We start from the raw sequence: 20,102 nt of genomic DNA on the forward strand, positions 1-20,102 counted from the left end.
ATATATAATATCATCTACCACCACAGCCGGAAACACGCCCTATGGTCTTAATTGTGTCAGCATTACATTGACTAACTCACATTTTAGGCTAAATAGAATTTCTCTCAAAAATCCATATAAGGTGGGTACTCTGAAAGCGTCTGCTGGTACAAACTTATTGACAAACTTTTGCAAGATATTGTTATAAATAACCAAATATTTGGTGCAGAAGATAGTAAACCGTTGCAACGCTGAAACTTCCATTCGTGTTGCATTTTTATCAATATCTAACTTTTATTTTCACCACTTTTATCATTTTATCAGTGTAATATATACATTCTATGCCAAACTTGGTGGAAATTAACATATTAAAGATTTTCCGCCAAACTGTGGGCTAGTAGCTTTAAACCCATAAACACCAACAAATAAACAAGCAAGCACACAATGTATCTGTGACTCTGCATTAACAGAAAGCTGTTGTTCATTTCTATTTTGACAGCCTATTTAACTAGAACATGCCATTTTATAATTTGCCCATTACTGGACTGACATGCTGTTAGTTTCCTGTCAGTTATTCTACTTGTCAATCTGCGTTGATAATGTATATTGGAAGCTACTCCAATGATCCAGTACAACCATCAAAGTGCCTAGGAACTGTCGAAGAACTGTCAGGTATGAGATATATATTTGTAAGGCATAATGCAGATATATTTCGAATTAAGTTGATAAAAATACAGTAAAAATTATATCACTTCTGTTTACCTTCGACACAAATTGTGTAAACATTTTATCATTAAAGGCTCCACTAAATAAATTGACATAATGACATGTACCTCTATTTATTTAGTATAATATTGGTTATAATGATAGATTGCAATGGACAGAAATGAACAAAAAATTCTAAACACAGACTTGAATAGTAAGAAAATACCTATCTTCTTATGCTTTTTTATATGTATGTTACAAAAAACAAAAGATAAATAAGTATACTAGACGTTATAATGAAAGAGGAAATACTTAACACTGACTTTGTTTTGAAATCATTTTGCTTTGTTTGTTCTTATCTTTCCTAGGATGAAACTGTTGTTTGAAAACATTTAAGATTGATTGGACTTTGAAAGGTATGGTGGTTTTATAACTAGTATAACATTTTCAAACAAGCTTTTAAGTCACTACTGTTGATAGATCTAGTTCCACTAGAAAGTGTGCAGTATATTGTTTTCTTTTCTAACAATAATATTACCCTTCAATCATTTCAAAATTTGGTTGATACAAAACAAGGCTATCTATTAGACAGGAAATTTCATATTCAAAGAACTCAGCCACCTGACAGCAATCCATTGTGGTAAATATATCGTGTTTCAGTGTGTGTATTGAAATTGTCGAGGCCATTAAGACTAACATTAGATGTGTGTATATTTTTAAGATTAGGAAATTGTAAGCATTACAAGTTGAATCAGTTTATTAGTTTATTTCAGTTTTGCTTTGTGCTTTCCTGAATAGTTACCATTTCCGCACAGCGTATAAAGGCAATGAAGTTATTCGTATTTAATAGCCGATATAAATATATTAAGCCAAATGAACAATTTAAATTGATGAAGATTTTTACCCTAATTAAATAAATTCCTATAGGCATGACCCGTTGCCTTCGGTAAGTCAACTGGATGGTTCCTCACATGAAAAAAATTATAAACCCAAGCAAAGTTCTGAACCCACTAACCTTATTAGAGTGGGAATGGATGCCCCCTTTTAAATCAATTAAAACAAAGACTTATCATAATCTTATGTTACACTCTAGTCAGATTTTCAGTTTGTTCATCATTTTTATATGTAAAGGTATAAGTTTAATGTTGTATCTTAACGTAAAATATGGTTAAGTAAATAAAACTAGTAAGAAAATATTTCTGGATTACGTCACACTGGCAGCTTAAATTCCAGGAAGCAAAACGTTGTGTAATTCCTGTGATTTTTTTGCAGAATAAAAATCCGAATCATTCAGAAATTGTATAGAAAAGTGCTAAAACCAAAACAAAAGTTAAGCTCAAAAGAACTCAAAGACTTTTTACAGCCAATTAACAGACTATCTAATTTATGAAATGAAGCATTCATTTGATGTACAAAGAACGGGATGTTTGCATTTATAGCTAATCTAACCACTTTTGTTTATATATAAAAGAAGCTTAGTGCATTCATATTTTGTTTGCACAGAGACAAAATGTGGATAAAAGTCTACAATCCGTTTCTTTGAAAAACTGGAGGAAGTTGTATCGATTAGAAGTAATCATTTGAGTGCAAACAACAGCAGACGAAGTGCATTATTAATTATGTAAAAAAAGCTTTAGAAAAAATAATGGAAGATATGCTATGCTTATATTTTTACTTATTTGATAAATAACGTCCTCATAGTATTTGGGGTGTGCAAAACCAAGGTTAAAAAGTGATGACCATACGCCGCTTTTCATGGAATTACACACTAGTATACCATTGAAAGTTCCATGTGTACCGACGTATGAACACATCTTTGAATGTCTCTAAATAATTTTTGGTACATGTTTACATGTTAAGTTATGCAGAACCCGGGGTTAGAGGGCGTGGGCGGTAGCATGCATTTTCAGTACCGTCCATGAACAGGCTCAATCAAGCCGAGCCTGCAATATTTTCATTTTTGCCGTGTTGGGCAACCTCTGGAGTTTCTACTGTTACTATTTTGAGGTTTGGTTTGGTATTTAAGACGACATGTCTTGACTATACTGTATCCGCGCGTAAATAAAAGTTAGATTATCCTTTAATTAATTAAACATTATAATGATTATATTATCCTTGTCGATTAACTTTGTATTTATAAATAATAAAATCTGTAGAAAGATCTTTTAGACCCGAAGAATGCAAACAAGCAGAATAAAAGCAAACTCGGTTTGATTGAGTCTGTTCATGAGAGGTAATGAAATGTGCAACCCTCTCACGCCCCCTAGCACCGGCTTAAGCGGATCTCTATTACTCATCTATTGAATGGACTCCATGATTCCAAAGGACCAGAACATATAACAGCACTGAATCCAAGTAACATCAGATTACCCTTGTATAAATATAACACTAGATTATCCTCTAATAAATATAACATTAGATTATCCTTGTAATAATATAACATTAAATTATCAGTGTATTAATATAACACTAGATTATCCTTGTAATAATATAACATTAGATTATCCTTGTATAAATATAACATAAGATTATCCTTGTATAAATATAACATTAGATTATCATTGCATTAATGTAACATTAGATTATTCTTATATAAATATAGCATTAGATTATCATTATACTACTATAGCATTAGATTAACCTAGTATTTACAATCATCAGATCACCTCTCGTATAACTATATTCTGAAACTTGACATCAAAATCAAAACAAAAAGTACTAGTATATGGTCTCTTATTTCCATTTTCTGCCTTCTCGTCATTTGATGTTTTAATTTCTATGGTACAAATAATACAGAATAAATTCTGTAACGAGAATACTTTTTTTAGCTCACCTGTCACATAGTGACAAGGTGAGCTTTTGTGATCACCCTTCGTCCGTCGTCCGTCGTCAGTCCGTGCGTGCGTGCGTGCGTGCGTCCGTCAACAATTTCTTGTCTGCACGATAGTGGTTTCATTTATGATTTTATTTTAATAATTGCTATTACATTGTATCACAATAGACTCGTTATGTTTGAATTGACCAACTTGCCCATTGTATCACTAGATTTTCCAGAGTTATGGCCCCTGAAAGGGCCAAAATTAGCCATTTTGACCTTGTCTGCACAATAGCAGCTTTATTTATGATTTGATTTTTACCAAACTGGCACACAACTTGTATCACCATAAGATCTTGGATCCTTTCTTGAACTGGCCAGATTCCGTTATGGATTCCAGAGTTAAGGCGCCTGAAAGAACCATAATTAGCTATTTTGACCTTGTCTGCACAATAGCAGCTTCATTTATGATTTGATTTTAACCAAACTTGCACACAACTTGTATCACTATAAGATCTTGGTTCCTTTCTTGAACTGGCGAGATTCCATCATGGGTTCCAGAGTTATGGCCCCTGAAAGGGCCAGAATTAGCTATTTTGACCGTGTCTGCACAATAGCAGCTTCATTTATGATTTGAATTTAATCAAACTTGCACAAAACTTGTGTCACCATAAGATCTTGATTTCTTAGTTGAACCGGCCAGATCCCATAATGGGTTCCAGAGTTATGGCCCGTGAAAGGGCCAAAATTAGCTATTTTGACATTGTCTGCACAATTGCAGCTTCATTTATGATTTGATTTTAACCAAACTTGCACACAACTTGTATCACCACAAGATCTTGGTTCCTTTCTTGAACTGGCCAGATGTCTTCATGGGTTCCAGAGTTATGGCCCCTTAAAGGTCTAAAATTGGCTATTTTGGCTTTTGCAGCCATATAGAGACTTCATTTATGGTTTTATTTGATACAAACTTCCAAAATAACTTCAACAACAATAATTCTTGGATTCTATGGCAAATCAGATCCAAGCGTAGGTTCAGAGTTATTTTATATCTGATTACCTCCCCTGATTGTAATCAAAATGGATTTATATCAGTAAGTACTTATAGGACTTATTTGAAATTTCATTATTGTCATTAGTTGGACTGAGCCAATCAGGGTAGATAACTATGGACTGATTTTATGTCAAATTACCTCCCTTTATTTCAAATTAAAATGGGTATATCTCCGTAACTAATGAAGATACTGATCTGAAATTTCATTTATGTCAACAGATTTATTTGGCAGATCCTTCTTTTGTTCACTTACAGTAATTTTTTTAAATTACTTCCCTTTTACGTTACTATAAATAGCTTATTTTTAGTAACTTTTTTATTATTGGCCATAGGGAAAAACCGAGACCACTTTTCTGTGGTACAACATGGATGGTAACTTCAATTTTTAGGTGTTTTTTGACATATCTATACCTTGTAAGAATTTGTTTTCTTTTTGGTTAAATTTCTTCCCTTTGTTGTTACTGTCCTTTGGATATTTTTTCTGAGGACCTTCTTGTCCTCAAGTGCAGTGATAACAGGTGAGCGATATAGGGCCATCATGGCCCTCTTGTTGTTTGAATATAACACCATATGCAATATTTTGACATAGAGTGTCAAAGCCAAGAGTGAGATTTAAAATAACTAGAGAAATATAGTTTGACTTTAAATACTCAACAAACAAATATTTGTTTTTTAAATGCCGTGTACCAAAATGAGTTTACCCTTCTTACCCAAACAATCTAATTTGTAACGTCACACTCAACGTCATGTTGACAAACTGTTTATGTTAGAACTAGACGATTTATTGATTGATTTTAGAATAATACATATGCTCCTTTATCGAAAAATAAATATGTTTCTATATCATTACCACACAATTTTTCATCACAGACTGAAATATAGACAGTAGTTCGGCGTTATAATTAAACACGAGTGCATAGAACAAGTGACAGAAGTAGCATTATTCGAACGACTAAATGATAAAAGATAGGAACACTTTAATTATTCCGAATCTTACCACGTCAAAGTTTCATACTAACAGATTAACTACCTATCAGCAGACGGTTCATAGGCTTAAACTGTTTACACCTTTTGAGGTGCATTTTCATGCTTCAATATGTTATTGCAAATACAAGTAAATTTTTCATATGTACAGTAATTTGCTATACACCGGGCACGTTCTAGAACCAGACTGTCTATTCGCAAAGAGCTTCGCTAAGTTAGCCGGACAAGCCTGTATTTAAAAAGGGTTATCTCACTCTGTCCTTATGGTCAGATCGCTCAATGTCTGTACTAGTAGAGGATGAAATTCGCCCCTTCATCATGAAAAAGGCGTAATATAAATCTGGTAAAATAATAATATTAATAATTGTTTATAGGTATATATGGATAACTGTTTTATAGAATAACAAATAGTAATTTGAGGTATGTGGAAAACTGTTTTATAGAATAGAAATTTGAAGGTATATTGAAAACTGATTTAAAGTTTTAAAACATATTTTGTATTTATTTATATTTATTTCAAGACTTGTGCTTGGCTTATATGATATTTTAACAAGAACCCAGTTGTTAGAAATCTATACATAATAATAGAAACATAATATATATTTCCAAGGCAAGTGTTATCGCGTCTCAAATGTAAGGTTCTATGTAATATGAAAACTTGTCGCTGTGTTACTTGAATTATACTCGAACTAATCTAATTCTAACAGAGATTTGTAATTGAATCTGCCGTATGGAATTTGATACAAATACCAATTTAAAGGCAAATATCACTTCTATAGAATGAATATGCAACTTTCCTGTTCCTTAAAACGTAGCAATGGATAGCTCTGACAAGCAAAAACATAGCTAATGATAAACGGTCATTTCTAAAACCGGCAAAGAAATATTATTTCACCAAACGAGTTATTTGGATTTAAAGTTACCATTCAATTCATAATGTCGTGTATAAATCACTGTAAATCACCCTTTCATCCTTAGACAAAGACAGAGTAGACAGAAAATCAAAACACTAATACATATTTATTGTTATTGCTTCATATTTCACCAGCGATGTTCATGACTGCTGAATGCATGTTCTAGTTCTTAATTCGGATGCTTAAGTCAGTGGAGTGTAAGTGCATTGCCTATAGATTGACTTTAAGCAAAATCTGTATTGAACTGAAAGGAACAAGCATAAAAAGTGTTAATTTGAAATCGGATTTTAAGTATAATATTTTGGATACATAAATAGCGCGTGGGAACATATTTATGTGTAATTGTGTTTTATAAAAACATGAAAAGTATTCAAATTTGAACTATTGAGACTTTACAGACAGAGTTATTTCCAACTATATTTAATTCTTGCCGTGTCTCTGCTTACATTGTATATGCTTGAAATGCAAAGAATGACAATGTAAAACTTACATGTATGTGCGGCTGCGTTCTTTCAATGTGGCTTTTCAAGTAGGACTTTGTCCTTGTTTAATAAGTTACCAATGTGATGTGTTATTTCTGGTATTGTTTGATGTATTCCGAAAGTCCAATATATTGAACTATCTTTAGCTGCTTCAGATATTGAAGCCTTCAATGGAATTGTAAATAGAGTTTTAGTATACATATGTATTCTTACTACAGATAATAGTTATTTGAGAAAGAAATACTTAAATAAGTTGATCTATTTTTTTTTAATTGGCGAAGTGGCACACATTGCGACAATGGTAAACTATAAGTGTTCAAGTGCGTTTGTCATCCATTTTAGCAAAAGTTTAATTAATGTATTTAATTTGGTTGAAAGTGGGTTCCTGATTCTACAGTATCTCATTTATATTTTTATAATGTAAGCACATATCCTAGTTTAATATTATCTCTTTCAAAAACATTATGTAAATTTCTTACGGAATGTAGGAAAATCAGAAATGAATAAGAGTCGGTGTTTACATTTGAATTAGTTTGTACACATTTTGCCATGTCAAACATTCATGGTCTGCCTTTAAGGCGATTTTTAGACTTGGACAAAATACCCAAATATTGAAATAAGTTTAGAATTAAATTCACTTATTATTAAAATCTTTCTACGACGACCTTAAACCCTACGTAATATCAGATGAATATATTTAATGTATTAAATGTTTATCCCTGATTTATTGTACTTTCCCCGACTAAAGACTACTTTCAGATTGAATATAATATAAACGTATATTTTATTGTTTCACTTCTACAAAATTTAATCGAAAGTTACTTTTGTATACAATTATTAAGTCCTTGCTGTTTCCGACTTAACGGTCGATAAACCCTATTCTAAAACTGAAGCAATTTCTGTTTTCTCAAACAAAGATAAATAGATCTGTCGGCAATGTAATTTTAATAAATATTTCTAGCTCAAGACAATTCTTTCAAAGTCGATGAAACTGTTATAAATTTCAAAGCGTTTAAAGTGGCAGCTGACATGTAGTGAATCTACATTTATCTTACATTGGAACTGTTCCAGCACAAAGAGTTAATGTTTCATAGTGCACTATATTAAAGTAAATATTTACAGCTTTTAAAATATATTGTCTTTTTATGCCCCCGAAGGGAGGCATATAGTTTTTGAACCGTCTGTCCGTCTGTCAGTCTGTCCGCAATTTTCGTGTCCGGTCCATATCTTTGTCATCGATGGATGAATTTTCAAATAACTTGGCATGAATGTGTACCACAGTAAGACGACGTGTCGCGCGCAAGACCCAGGTCCGTAGCTCAAATGTCAAGGTCACACTTAGACATTAAAGGATAGTGCATTGATGGGCGTGTCCGGTCCATATCTTTGTCATCGATGGATGGATTTTCAAATAACTTGGCATGAATGTGTACCACAGTAAGACGACGTGTCGCGCGCAAAACCCAGGTCCGTAGCTCAAAGGTCAAGGTCACACTTAGACATTAACAGATAGTGCATTGATGGGCGTGTCCGGTCCATATCTTTGTCAACCATGGATGGATTTTCAAATAACTTGGCATGAATGTGTACCACAGTAAGACGACGTGTCGCGCGCAAGACCCAGGTCTGTAGCTCAAAGGTCAAGGTCACACTTAGACGTTAAAGGTCATTTTACATGATAGTGCATTGATGGGCGTGTCCGGTCCATATCTTTGTCATTCATGCATGGATTTTAAAATAACTACGCATGAATGTGTGGCACAGTAAGACGACGTGTCGCGCGCAAGACCCAGCTCCGTAGGTCAAAGGTCCTAAACTCTAACATCGGCCATAACTACTCATTCAAAGTGCCATCGGGGGCATATGTCATCCTATGGAGACAGCTCTTGTTACATATAAATTTCATCATTTCTTTCCTTTACAGAACAAGATATATTGCGTCGTCAATAAATAACCACAATTTATTCATTAATTTTTCAGTTTTCTCTTTTTTTTCAAGTTAACATTATACTTTTAAAATATTTCATTTCTGAAAAGACAAAATCGTCAGCTAATGGCTATTGCTGGAAAAGGTTTAATGGCACATCACAAGGCGCACTTTTCATGCAGTGCACGTTTTACGCCATTATTATGATGAAATCAATCTCAGCCAATCGTGTGTTGTGACGTCAGTAATGATCCGTCTTTGGTGGGAATCGTTATTCTACATATATATAAAGCAAAGTCCTTTGAATAATATAACGAGTCTAAACATATGAGAAATTTGATAAAACTGAATGCTAAATGCTGAATCGAAAATAAAACTTGACCTTTATCTTGAAAAATGAGGATAATTATAAGGCCGATCAAACTGTAATTAAAAGAGTGAAAATAAAAGGAATCTTTCTTTCGTAGGAGTTTGCAAATTAAACTAACCTTTATCTTGAACAATGATAATATAAGGTCGATCCAACTGTAATTAAAAGAATTTTTTTATGATAAATTATAATAAGGCCAAAGGAAACGAATTAAAAGAAGTCTTTCTCTGGTAGGAATTTACGAATTGAAATGACCTTTATCTTGAACTATGATAATATAACGCTGCCCTAAGTAATTAAAGAAAACACATTATAGGGAATCTTTTTCTCGTTGTAATTTACGTCGCAAGTATGAGAGAGGGTTACTGTTTTTGTTGAATAACTATTTCCTCTGACATAATGTATATTGTAGACAACCATACAAACTCTTTGTTGTTATTTGCCTTTGAAATGTAATAATTTTGATTTTATGTTTTGAAGTGAATTTCTCATGCTTTATTTTAAATGACATGAACCGAACAGCATAATATGAAAATAAAATAAGGAAGGCTTGATGATATCAAGCTAAATTGAGGTGAAATTCTTTAGTCCACATTATATAGTCATGTTTTTTTTTCAGTTAAGTACAAACTTTCAAAACAATATATTGTCAAAGTGCAAAATTCGACAACATATTTTTTGGAAAAAGTTCTTTTTTCTCCTTTTGCATTATAATATCTAAGATCATTGTTTTCTTTTAAAGGGCAAAAGTGACTGTAGAAGAACATATATCATATCATACAATATGAAGTTAAGTAACAAACAGGCGACATGTTAATTAGTAACAGCGGAAGTAATTAATCATCCAACGGAAACACAAGAAATGTTGGTGTCATTTGCATGTTGCTATCTAAGAATTATTTATACTGGCGGTTCCAAAGTTATGTTGAAGTTACGCATGCGTATTGGTAATAAAGATCTTTAAACTTCTGAATCAGTCGAATAGAGTGCAAGAATAATGGAAACAAAGGGATGGAGAAAAGAACGTAAATTGTATAATAAAAGAAATTAAACGGTTTGATAGGACGTTTGTGGTGCGACAAAATGTAAAAGTGTTTGATAGAACGTTCGTGGTGCGACAGAATATGAACGGTTTGATGTGTCATTCGTGATGCGATATAATTTAAACGGTTTGATAGGACGTTCCTTGTGTAACAGAAAGAAAAACAATTTGCTATGACGTTTATGATGCGAACAATTATAAAGTGTTTGAAACGCCTTTCTTGATGCGACAAAATAAAAACCATGTGATATGACGTTGTTGAAGCGACATGATATCAACGGTTTTATATGACATTCGTTGTTCGACAGAATATAAACGGTTTGAAAAGACGTCCGTTTTGCTACAGAATATGAACGGTCTGATAGGATGATTTGACGTTCGTGGTACGACAGATCATACACAGTTCGATAGGACGTTCATTATACGACAGAATATAAACGGTTTCTTATGGCGTTATGAGTATAAACAGATTGATATGACGTTCTTGGAATAAATTAAAGAATATAAACTGTTTGGTAGGAGCTTATGGTGTGACAGAACATAAGTGGTTTAATAGGACATTCCTGGTACGACAGAACAGAAAATATTTGACAGGGCGTTCGTTTTGCGATAGAACATAAACGGCTTGATATGACGTTCGTGGTGCGGCGGTAGAACATAAACAGTTTCATAGTAAGTTCGTGGCTTGATATGACGATCGTAGTTTGACGAAACACAAACTGTTTGTTAGGATGAAAGAGCGTTCGAGGTGCAACAGAACATAAACGGTTTGATCGCTCTATCCTGGAGCAACAGAATATAATCAATTTGATATGACGTTTGCGGTGCGAAGGATATAAATGGTTTGATTTGAAGTTCGTGGTGCAACAGAAGATAAACGGTTTGATAGGATGAAAGACATTCCTGGTGCGTCGGAACGTAAACAGTTTGATAAGACGTTCAAGGTTCGACAGAATATAAACGGTTTGATGTGACGCTTATGGTGCAAAAGAATCTAAACGGTTTGGTAGGACGTTCGTGGTACGACTGAATATATGCGATTTAATAGGACGTTCGTGGAGCGACAGAATATAAACAGTTTGATATGATGGTAGTATGTTCATTGTATAACACAATGTCAATGGTTTGATAGGACGTTCATGGTGCGGTAGCATATGAACGCTTTGATAATACGTTTGAGATGTCACAGAACATAAACTGATTGATAGGGCACTCGTGAAGCGATGTGGTGTAAATGGTTCAATAGTATGTTCATGGAGCTGCAGAATATAAACGAGTGTTACAGTTCGTTAGCTAACAGTAACACAGTAACTGTTTACTGGTGTTACAGCGAAACATGTCACAAACGATGACCCTGATATTATAAAAGTTGCAAATAACATCAAAAATTCGAAAATTCAGCGACCATATAAATATCTATTTATATTCTATTAACTAAAATGTACAATGCCAATGTACGCTATATTAATGACCCTTTGTTGGTAGATAGAGAATGCGACACTTGTGTTCGCTTTGACGTGAATTTTGAAACATTTAAGCAGTGTAAGTACGTGTCATAAAGTGTTTGAGAGTTTTACGTTACTTTCTATCGTTTATATGTACATTTACATGCATTATTTGAACTAATGTTTCTAAATTTGGATAAATTTCATCATGATAAAATGAGCGATCGCTACTATATTTAAAACAAAAATGCGTGCTGTTGTTGTAACAAATATCAAGGTACACAGGTGTGAAAATATGTTAAAATTCCACTGCAATGCATTGTATAAAACGACCGTAATCGTTATTGTTTTATCACTTTCTATGCAGGCAATTTACAACTAGGAAGCTGCTTTATTATACACTACATACCGGCGAATCTAGAGATATCTTCACATTAATAAAATTTAAGAGCAGAAACCCTACAAATATTTAGAACAGCATGCTATCACAAGTCATTGAACAAAAAGCACTTAGACGGATTGCTCCAGATACAAAAGTTCTATAAAGTTTTACGAAATGCATATATCTGTACAAAAAGACGCACAAATACACTCTGCACATTGTATTTTCAAATACGATGTTACGTCCCTTTCAACAGGATTCTTCAGAATATCTTACAACATTTATCTGACATTTTTTTCGATACGAGAACATCATGCATGCCCCTTAATGAAAACAGTTAATTGGAACTCAGTATCGCTAAGGAAAAGACAATAAGGCAGACACGTAATATATAGGGAACGTATGCAGTTCAAGCTATATAGTGATATGTTCTATTAGAGTACAGTGCTATTGAATATGACTTCTCCTGAAGATACATATATCTGTATTTTAAAGAACTGTAAATTCTGTATTCATTTTGAATGAGTAAAATGGCTTTCCGCGTTAAATCTTGTACCAATATGAAGTTTTATTCTTACGTACTGTCAAACCAAATTGATAAGTACTCTTGCCAAGTTATATTAATACCACGAAATGATCTGTTGCCAATATTTCTATAATAATTTTAAGACATTTCAACAGTATTAAGTCACACTTGCGTATGTATCTTCTAACTGGTAACAAAAATCAATTCCTGAAAACTGCAATATCATTGTTATCCGTAAATCCACATGTCATTCCTAAACATTCTTGTGTTAACATTCTGTACTATATAATCAGGAGATCGATCTTGTGTATGTATAGAATCGTGTACATTATCAATATTTACCATCTGTATTTTTTCCAGCCTGTTACCCCAAAGGAGAAAGAGTCTGTTCCAGACAGCGATGACACTGTGCGCGATGTTCCCGTGTCAGAGTCAACAGCTACAAGTTCTCCGCAACTCTCCTCACCAAAGCTGTCCACGCCTCCGCACAGAAGAGCAGCGTCGCTGTGTCCAAGCATACCGCGTTCAGATTCCGTAAAGTTCAATAAGAAGCCGGCCAATGGCAGTGCAATAAGAATGATCAATATGGATTCTACGCAACGAACTCCAAGAGCATCTAAGCGCGTTCCGAGTTTAAAACTTAAACGAATGGGCGCGCAGTCCCGGAATTTAAGCACTCAAGCTACACAGGATAAAATAGATTCTGCTATGCCGTGTTTACCGCAGTGTGCGCGAGAAAACCCATCGATAACGATCACTATTGATTCGGATGATGACTCTATATATAGTGACTATTTAAGTCCCGAAATTAATTACAAACCAGAAATGAAGGTGCAATTTATCGGAGACGAGACTAGCCTTTATGGCACACCAAAAGAGGAATTATTACCTAATAGTACTAATAGTGTAAATATGGAAAAGTCAAGTCCGACCAGCTTTTTGAGGGAACAAATTTATGCATTTTTCCAACCTTCGGATAATAAGCTTGCTATGAAATTATTTGGCAATAAAAATGCATTGCTCAAAGAAAAGATGCGACATAAACGCCAAGGAAATTGGGTTATACATCCTTGCAGTAACTTCAGGTAAGTGTCATTTTAATTTTGCATAAAGTCATATTTAATTTACCATTAAATTATGTTACTATATCAATACTATACTACATTTTGCTCACATGCTCAGTTTGAATTGATATTTAACCATTTAAAAAGCCATATTTTGCAACTGTGCCAATAGTCACTTTATCAATATTCATTCAATGTTTATGTAACTTAAAAATGTGTCTATAAGAAACTGATGAACAAGCGGTACCACTCTGACAAAGTAAATGGCACATGTTATAAATCAATATTTAGCAAATTGAATAGCCATATTTAGCAATTTTGCCTGTAATTACCTTTATATTAAGACGACGTTAAAAGGAACAATATCTCTCTATAGTAGTATGGATATCAGTTGACTTCATACGCAGAGTATTGACATCTAAGTTAGAATGTAATCAAATTCTGAACACTTCAGAGGCTGATGGAGAACTCAAACTAAACTGCATATGAACTTTTGACGCATATCGACAGAACATTTTTTACACGAGTTAGAGACATAAATAAGATACAAGCTCTAATGACTTACAATACAAAATATGCATGTGCAACAAATGTTCGTATGTATGTTAAGATCAAGAATTATATGAAAATGTAGTAATTAAACGTTTTCTCATATTAATTGATGAAGATAAATGTATTAAAAATCGAATCTAATTTCTGAAGTAACATAGAAAAAAAAACAGATGAAGAACAAAAGGTAAACATAATCAATTAATCTAGAGCAGCGTAAAAGCTAATCTTAACATGTTCATGTAGTTTCCAGACATTTTTGCCACTGGGAATCCCATGGGCAAGATTACATTGTTAAAAGCAGATCATAACACTTGTATGTTTATAACATTGTTTAAACAGTAAGGCATTATCCTCCACGAGGAGCGATTATACGTTGATACAAAGTTATATATAGCTACATTAAAGCGACTTACTCACAGTGATGGTCAATTACATTTGGAAAATCCTACCATACCCAGAATGTTATATGAAATGTCAACCGGACATTCAGACTTATTCTTAAAGATAAGAATTTTCAAGAAGTGAAAAATGGTATCAACTCATTTTCAAATTGTAGTAGAATAATTTCTTCATCATTTCACAATTCATAACTTTTTTGTTTTGTAATCTAGAGGGAATCTGAGCAACACAATATCATGCAAAAATGTATTTATCAATGCCCCGTTCACAAATTAGAAATCTTAACTATTTTTTAGATCATTTAATTTCAGTCTTTTAAAGATTCTGTCAGAACTTTAAAAAAAAGAATTAAGACTGTCTAAAGTATTAAATCCTCTTCCTAACACTATGTTCGAAAATTGCGTTTTCATAGTACAGAAAACATGTTTGCCTCTCATGTGCAGACTCTGTAATGTCCTTTCTTACTTGCATTTTTTATTTCAAAGGACCTTCTTACAGATTTAACTAGAATAGAAACATTTTCAATTGTGAACATATTTAAAACATAATACTATTTTACCTCTTTTCGCTATGTAAGATATATATTTTAATTTCAAACTGTCAGTTATTGAAGATATACTCCTTCTGAGCAAGACGCTTTAAATCTTAATTTTCACCTTATGTCTAGGAATATTCGTAGATCGATTGTTTACTGATGGAAGATATATATGAAAATTTATCTGTTCAGTCTCATAACACACTTTCGATTTATTTAATGATATGTTATAATATTGCATTCCTTTCTGACATAAAATTATTACAATATCATATCTGAATACAATGTATATACATAATCAAAGTGCTAAAGAGCCGGATTAGACAAACTCGCAACACTAGAGACTGTCCTTTCCATAGCGCAGTAGATCGAAAACGAGCACACAGAAAACATAATATTCGTTTGTATTTTAATTATTTTTCTTAAAAAAAAAACAGTTAATACTTTCACGATTAAATGCTTTGTTTTGTAATGATATGGGTTTGTCTGTCTGTCTGTCCTCTCACATGATACTAGTTGTAAACATTTTCACCTGAATTTGTAGATTTAATTGACACAAATATTAAGCAGATGTATATTCACTAGCTTTTCTGTCTGCTTATTGTTCTCAGTAAATAACAACATTTGCGAAATATCTCAAATTATCGTATTCCATGTGTATAACAGATAAAGCAGTAGAGTTTTGTGGAAGAGTACACAAATGTAGCAAATGAATACAAATTCAAATATGACTAGAAATGCTTAAATCATCGCAACGATATTATGTTGACGTCACGTCGACATGATATTAAGCACCAAGTATGCATCTAGAAATGGCGGTTTCAAATTTGATCAAATATTTTACTTAACATAATGTTTAAAACGATTTTTCACATTGCACAACTGTCTTGGTTAATTTACACACTTACTGAGTTGGGTATTCACTTTGAAGAATAATTTGCCTACATTTCCGCCCAAATTGAACTCTTCCACAAGACGTATTACCATTTCCGGTCCTGGCGTGTATAAACAAAGGAGCGTGACGGCCTAACATTTGGCGCCATGCATGCGCGAAGAAACGGTTCTATCATATTTGATATAACTTTTACAATAAAATACATATTAGAATCGAAATAATATATACCAAAACTGTGATTGAGCACTATTTATACACTCAGGCGGTTATACGTCGTTCGAAATAATTTCACTCGGGCTGCACCCTCGTGAAATTATTACGCCCGACGTATTACCGCCCATCGTGTATAAATAGTGTTTAAACACTGTTGTGCTATAAATTATTTTAGAAATAATATATCTCATCGGTGATTTGTCGCTGAATAAATCACTGTTTGGAGTTCAGATGCGAAGGAATTATATCACGAGGGCGCAGCCCGAGTGATATAATGCTACGCATCTGAACGACAAACAGTGATTTATTCAAGAGCAAATCACTAAATGAGATATATTATTTCGATTCTATTACGTTATCAAGGACTTTAAAGTACACCCTTGTCGGCATGCATTAAATATTTGCCCGTTTTCAATCTGGTTCTTTTCCAGCGCGCCGCTACGCCGCTTGACGCTATGACGTAATAATTGTGACGCCAGAACAGTGAATTGTTCTTTAATAATTCACTGTTTCAAGCCTTCTTTGTTTAATAGGAAAATGAATCGGATCGTGTTAGAATTCTTAATTGTAACGCTATTTAAGTAAGTCAGCTGAAGAAAAGCATTCTGAAAATATAGACAAATACTGAGATCATGAAGCTTAATTATTTGATATCAGTCAGAACAGCTGTTCTCCTCTACCTTCACCTATATTACGTGTTGTTACGATTATGTTGTGTTCAACAGATATTGATTCCTCATCAAAATTGGCTAAATATATAACCTTACAGTGTATTTTCATACAAACATGTTCATTTCATGATAACATACATATGTATTTTATATAATATATGTTCATATTTGCAAAATATACATATTTAAATATATCGTGAAAGATAAGATATGCCTTATTACATTAATAACGTGTAATAAAAAACGTTTTGTTTCCTGTAATGACAAAGTATTACAATTGAAATGTTCACAGCCTCAGTCGTAAGGAACCGAGCTAGAAATTATGACGGCGTTTAATGCATTTTCCTATATCTACATCTGTCTGGGGAAAAGTCTTGTAGTCACCAAATACGAGATGGGGAGATATTTTACATAAATGTACATATAACATATTCTTTCATTACTTCCAAGAGGTATATAAATGTCAAAGTATGTTCCATATATTCCACTTAATCGTTCCTCTAGCAGTTTGCAGACAGGTTATAACCTTGTATCTAGGTTACTTATAATATACTCCCACACACCATTTACACCCTTTATTTGATGATAAAACTTCATCTACTGGTTCGAGTCGTAAATTCGGCCATTTTTTGCGGTTTTTCATAAATATTTCTTTCTCTATGCAACTGATTTGTACAAAATTTCTACCATATGTGCTTTAATACAAGCAACATTGATTGTTATCATTAACGGCCGTTTATAATATGGTAAACAGTAAAACCGCGCTTAAAATAACGGACAGGTTTAGCGTCCACATTTTACCTTCTAGAGGTTGTAAATATTCTGCCACTTTTTAATCATAAAGCTGGTTATATTTTTAACATTGTCTTGGAAATAAATCTATGCTGCAGCCAAAACCGTTCTGTTTCCAGCAAACTGCAATCAATTTTCAATAGCATACCACGTGGGAAATATTTGCCGACATATATCTAAAAAGTGCCTGTCATCCTTCTCACACCTGCATGATAGTTTAATGTTTACGTCACTGTTTATTACACATTCTAGCTTAAAACTGCATGTCTTGTCACTTTTTGGGGGCGTTAAGGGATTCTCGCGCTCACGTGCTGCTATAACACCTTTTTATATATGCGCGTTTCGTGGCAAAGCATAAACGTATTATGGCCCCAAAACGGATAATTGAAAGGAAATTACGTCAACATGAAAAACAACGTACACATGGCAGTTCAATGACGTTGAGGGACAATATATTAATTAACTTGGTTTTAACACGTTTTATGCTAGTTAGCGCAAGTCCTTTCCCTGTTAAAGTTTTATTAAATTTGACTTAACCCTTGCCGGGCCTCGGCATAAACGAACGCGTGCGATGACGTCACGCGACCCGCGAGACAAAATATTTGCTATTTAGTGTACACAACATTAGGGAAGGACAACTTTTTTTTCTTCTCACAACAACTTGTTGTTTTTTGCTGACTTTGTTGCTAACGCAAGTGCTTTTGATGACACATACGCGTTTTCAAGCATCTTGCTCGAAAAAAAGCTTTAAAGTAGGTGGCCGAATATTTACGACCTGGCCGAATTTACGACTCGAACCAGTATCTGTCCATTTTATAGCTTAAAGTTAGGCGGACAAAATATATCAACGTTGATAGCCCGCTATAGTTATACACTTCTTTATGTGTTTTAAAACATCACCTTTTACACATTTCTCACCTACATTGATACAGTTTACTTTGTCTGTCTCATACTTCGCTTCTTGTCTAGATTAAGTTCTGTGTATGAGTTTTGATACTGTTTACACGTGCGATTTCCAGTTAAACCAGACTAACAGTTAAGAAACTATTGCTTCTTTTGGATTTACATCTCTCTATACCTAATGATATTACAGATACTAAATTAATGACAACTGAGATTATTTCAATTTTAGTTCAGTTAATGTACCTCATCTAGATGGGGATGTACCATGCGCAACATCTTATTAGATATATACTGATGTCTCCTGCATGTATCGGGTGAGACATAATGATTTATCCATGTGCGTCTGTCTGTCAGTCTGCCCGTCAGTATTAAAGTTTGTTCATGCAATGCCTCCGACACTACTGTAAGATTTACACTACATTTCATAAACCTGAACTTTATTGGGATGTATTTACAAACTTCGTAAGTTTGTGGGGCATGGAAACTTTCCAAATGATTTGACTGGATTATAAAACATTTTATTATAAGATGTAATGACGCGCCTATTTTGTGACGCCTCATATTTGGTGTTCAGCCCAGTTTGGACTATTTGCCTATTGATCTGTGTCTGACGGAGCAGGTGAAATTTACATTAGGCAGCTGGTTCTGAAAGCCTGATGGGACTGAGTTGACTTGTTATTTGTCCTACGCGTCAGTAATGAAGTTTCTCTTGTTACTTGGCACTGAGTACAAGCGTATATAGTTACCCATACCCTGCTAAATTTCTAAAATGGACTGGTCCATCATTCAGTTTGGGCAGCATCACTTATTACTTAAAGGGGTGTTCACTGAAAATGTACTGACTGAACAGCGAACAGTGCAGACCATGATCAGCCTGCACGGATGTGTAGGCTGATCTTGGTCTGCACTGGTCGCAACGGCAAAATCACTTGCCGCCAGCAGGCTAAGGGTTAGGGTTTTTTCCCCATATTTTTACGTGAGCAGTTTTGTGTTTTTACACATTGGACTATTTGTTATCAATACGTATGTAAGGGATTCAGCTGGCGGGATAACTTTCCTTTACGATGTCGAATGAAAGTTCGCGCGTAATTTACTGGTTTTAATGCCGAATAATGACGTGTTTTATATTCAAAGGTGTTACTATTTTTCTAGTTCGTTGCACATCTGGAAGCATGTCTCTTAAATCAGCCCAGCTTTTCTATTTAAATCAATTCGTTCTGTCAGCTTACGTAAAACATAGCCCCTACATCAAATGCAGATGTCATACATTTTTATGACGTGTTACTGCTGTTGTTTTTGCTTTAGTAACAGTTTAAGTAAAAACTTAGCTTTTGGAAAAGTTTGTTATATACCTGGCATGGCCATTCAAGACGTTACAAAAATGTAAAGATAGGAACTTTTTTCTTCTAGAAATATAATAACTTGTTCAGATTTTTGGTAGAATTTGGAAAAA

General features: G+C 33.8%; 1 protein-coding gene across 2 annotated transcripts in view; it reads left to right on the forward strand.

Annotated features, from left to right (window-relative positions):
- Positions 1-20,102, forward strand: part of LOC123523161 (potassium/sodium hyperpolarization-activated cyclic nucleotide-gated channel 3-like) — a 204,838-nt gene that overhangs the window by 73,592 nt on the left and 111,144 nt on the right. For both annotated transcript variants that reach the window (XM_045300835.2, XM_045300836.2), the window contains exon 3: positions 12,986-13,710. In XM_045300835.2, coding sequence (XP_045156770.2) covers positions 12,986-13,710 — 725 coding nt within the window. The remainder of the gene's footprint in view (positions 1-12,985; positions 13,711-20,102) is intronic.

This window comes from Mercenaria mercenaria, chromosome 8 (genome assembly GCF_021730395.1).
Source record: "Mercenaria mercenaria strain notata chromosome 8, MADL_Memer_1, whole genome shotgun sequence".
NCBI classification, from domain to species: Eukaryota; Metazoa; Mollusca; class Bivalvia; order Venerida; family Veneridae; genus Mercenaria; species Mercenaria mercenaria.